General features: G+C 35.2%; 1 protein-coding gene across 1 annotated transcript; it reads left to right on the plus strand.

Moving 5' to 3' along the window:
* The first annotated feature begins 3,431 nt into the window (after nucleotides 1–3,431).
* LOC145006816 (uncharacterized) lies at nucleotides 3,432–4,019 on the plus strand. The gene has a single exon (XM_078965860.1). It carries the CDS (start codon nucleotides 3,432–3,434, stop codon nucleotides 4,017–4,019), a length of 588 nt encoding a protein of 195 aa, XP_078821986.1.
* Nucleotides 4,020–4,253: the final 234 nt, after the last annotated feature.

A 4,253-nucleotide genomic window follows, 5' to 3' on the forward strand; every position in this document is an offset into this window, starting at 1 on the left:
AGTATACTAGACACATTTTTTGAACTCTCAGAATTTATGGATCTAGTTTTCGACTTCGTATGCTTTTTCTATGATTTTTCCAAACAGGGCAGAATGGCTAAAGTTAGCCAACAACATGTAAATATCATAACACTTTGTATTATGTTGAGCAAAGTGTATAATCATAAGTTCTAATTATTGAATGTGTTTCCTTGTTAGTTTGTCATCATGAACTGAAACTAAGTCATTCATAATAAATATTAATCATTCACTGTAGAACACGTATATTAAACTATAAAAGTATAGTTTAATAAATTCATAACACTAATACATTTCCATAAAAGAGTTCTTACATATTACAAACGTTTTAAATAAACTATAATAGGTATAGTTTATGATATATTGCATAACACACTCGTACTAAAAGAGTACATTCATACAGAAAAGGTTTACACTCACACACATTATACGTAAACCTGTTACCCTAATTTGTGAGACATTCTCTCTATCCGTACGTCCGAGTGAGGAATATAATTCCTGGTAGTTATAATCAGAGTCTCCTGGAAGGGGAACGTGATACTTGTATATATATATATATATATATATATATATATATATATATATATATATATATATATATATATATATATATTGGGTTTGACACCCCACACCTTGCTGTTAGCTACAGTGGGACCTGCAGGTCTACGGGTGACAAAAGTCATTTCATTTTCGCGACTCCTGAGAAACGTTGTGGCAGGTTCACATAGTCACAGTATGATTATAGCGACTCACCTAGGGAGATAACAATTCATAAAGTTTACGGGATTTCATAAAACCTAAGTAGGTTTTAGGTTGATTTAAAATTTACTTTCCATATCAATTCAAACTTACGACATTTCTACTAAGTAAGAATGATTTCTTATACATTTTGGTCTTTGGTTATAAGGCTATATTATACGGATTTTAAGGAAAATATCAGATTTTTCTGAAACAAACGCGACATTTACATGTGAAAGACTCCTAATAAGTTTTATAATAAAAGCTTATGAACTCACCAACCTTTGTGTTGACACTTTTCAAACAACTTGTATTCTCAGGAAATCACTAAACAGGAAATCAAGTGCTTTTGAGGATGGTACGTTAAGGCGTCAAACTTTTCATATTTTGTCAACATATTGTAATTGATTTTGAAACATGTAATTCATACAAGTGATGTAACTTTTTCAATTATGTATATGTTGGTTGTGTTTGCTTAAATTACTATTGAAATTGTGGTTATGATACTATATATGAAGTCCTCCACCCCCGGACGTTTCCGCCATCCTTGGTTTGGGGGTGTGACATGTGTCAGGGACTTTCTATTTTGCATGAGATATTTTGTAGGGGTTTGGAGCTCATTGTGGTTGCGGTTTGACTAGAGTTGGGTTGGTGAGTTTCTCGATGCATTATTAGGCTTTGCGGATCCACCAAAGGAGATTTGGGCTTAAAAAACTAAATACTTGGATGAATTGGGCTTGTGAAGATGGGTTATGGATTATTATTTTGGTCTTGGAGCATGATCCATATTTGAAGCTAAAAGATGATTGGTTAATTTGAATTATGTGGGATATGGAAGGGACCAAGGGAATCTTTGGTGGTGGAATGATTAGTGGAGGAAAAATAAGCCAATAACATTCCAGCAATATTTGTGCGGGTGGATTCTCACGTGCGCGGGTACTCGCGTAACTGCCCAGTTTTGGGCATTTTGGTCATTTGACTTACTATTTACCTTGGGGTAGGATCTTTCAGCCAGGACTTCGATTTTCCACCATTGGAGACCAGAGGAGGCGATTTTTTTGAGCTTGGATACACATTCTTCTTATCTTTCAAAGTAATTGTTAGTTTCTTGATGCAATTAGACTTTTGTAATTGTTATTCTATTCCCATGAGTGGCTAATTTCTCTATTTTTGTAGACCTTGGCTAAAACCTTTGAATGTTTGTGGGTTTTTGAAGGATTTATTCTTATTTATCATTTATCTGATGTCTATGATTCTAGTTTATATTTCATATGCTTGTTTAATGCTTTGATCATGAGCTTGGTACTTAAATAAGCAATTATTGGTTTATTTCTTTGGTTTATTATTGAATCATTGAATTTACTTAGAACAAGGGCTTATGATGGTAGAAATCATCTCTAACTTATGAGTCATAACTCCTTTATTGATGTGTAACCATTGACATCCTTTAGGAATTGGGGATTCCTTCATTCTTAAGGCTAATCAACTTCTTGGGTTCAATTGCTTCAATTGGATCCTTAATTTTGATTAAGAAGGTGTGTTGTGGGCTTCCCCGACCTCTATACAACTTATGAGGAATCTTGGCATATCATGCTTCATGATTGCTATATCCAATTTGGGATGAACGAAAAGCTACATATTTAATCCTAATGATAAACACACAAATGTCCATTGTGTTAAATTGCCTTGGTTAACCAATTCTCTCTAATATTTGAGCATCTTACCATCTTTTTTAATTGTAAGCTTTTAGTTATTCAAGTCTTTTAGTTTTCAAGCAATCCCACCCCCCCCCACACCCTTCCCCATTTAGTATAATTGTAGTTAGTTAGTTTATTTACACTAGTTCTATTAGATTGCATTGGTGATTAAATATAACTATTTCCCCGAGGATCGATACCCCTTTTACCATTATATTACGTTGTATTTGCAAACAAAAGGGTGTAATTTACTTGGTGGACTTGACATCCCACCAAGTTTTGGCGCAGTTGCCGGGGAAATTAGTTATTGTTATTTGATTGTTTATGTATAGGTCTACAAGAACTAGTGAACTACTCTACAGTCCGGAAATTGAAAAAGAAGCAAAAAGGTTGAAAAAGTTAGCCAAACAAGCCAAGCAACAATTGTTGTTTGTTATTGTTATTTGATTGGTTATTGTTATTTGATTGTTTATGTCTATTTCTTCAAGCTTATCCCTCTTCTCCACTACTCAACATAGAAGATCTAGTTCATACTTTAAGTGATACCGACACTGAACCGAGTTCTCCAATTGTTGGTCATTCCTTTGAAGACATTCCGTTTGAAAACTATATAGTCATGAATCACACTCCACCTCACAACCCAACCCAAACCCAAACAATCAAGATGTCAATACCCCACCCCAACAACCAAGACAAAAAAACCAAGAACCTCTCATAGATATGTCACCTTGGAATCAAACCCCTCCTCAAAACTAACCCAATTATCAACAACCTCTACAACAAGGCCAATCAAGTTGTAACCCTAAAATTAGCCTTCAAGAACTCGTCACTTCTCTTGCTCAAAGCCATAACCAATTTCAACAAGAGACCAAGAACACTTTCTCCAACATTCAAGCATAAATCGAAGACTTGGCCACCGCTCTCAACAAGATGGAACAAAGGGGTAAACTTCATTCTCAAACCTAGAAGAACCCTAATATGAGTGCAATAACCTTGAGAAGTGGGAAAACACTTGGAGAAAGTAACACTAAAAGAGTTTCAAGAGAAGAAGAGGATGAAGTTATTATTGTTGAACCTCCAAAAGTTGTAGCTACTCCAAAGGACCCGATTGTGCCAAACATTGACCAACCTGATTATTCCAACAAACCCATCAAGCCATTGGTCATACCACTACCTTTTGCCTCTCGGTTGGATCCCTCAAGGAAAAAAGAGGAAGGGAAAGATTTTCTTGAGACTTTCTGCAAGGTCCAAATCAACATTCCACTATTGGATGCCATAAAGCAAATTCCGCGATATGCCAAGTTTCTTAAGGATTTGTGCACCAATAAGATGATATTTAAGGTGAATGAAAAGATTCAAGTCAATGAAAATGTGCCCGCGGTCATCCAAAAGAAGTTACCATCCAAATGTAAGGACTCAGGAATGTTTGCTATCCCTTGCACTATTGGTGATTTGCATGTTGAAAGTGCCATGCTAGATCTTGGAGCTTCGATCAATGTGATTTCATACTCGGTTTCTCAATCTCTTAGTGTTAGACCCTTTGAAGAAATGGGAGTAATCATTTAATTAGCGGACCTTAAATTTATCAGTTTCCTTTCATGCAAACCTTAAATTTAAATGGGATCACACAATTTTAAGAGAAACTTGTGTCATCTGTAATATATGGAGCAGTACCACAACATAATTTAATCTGCAAAGGAAAATCTGATGAAATTATTTACTATATATGTGCTCTACCCATGATGCACCCGACTAGTTTATGTTTATTCAAATTTCCACAAAGTCCATTAAATAATACGC

The sequence above is a fragment of the Lactuca saligna genome, chromosome 7 (genome assembly GCF_052625555.1).
Source record: "Lactuca saligna cultivar CGN05327 chromosome 7, ASM5262555v1, whole genome shotgun sequence".
NCBI lineage: Eukaryota > Viridiplantae > Streptophyta > Magnoliopsida > Asterales > Asteraceae > Lactuca > Lactuca saligna.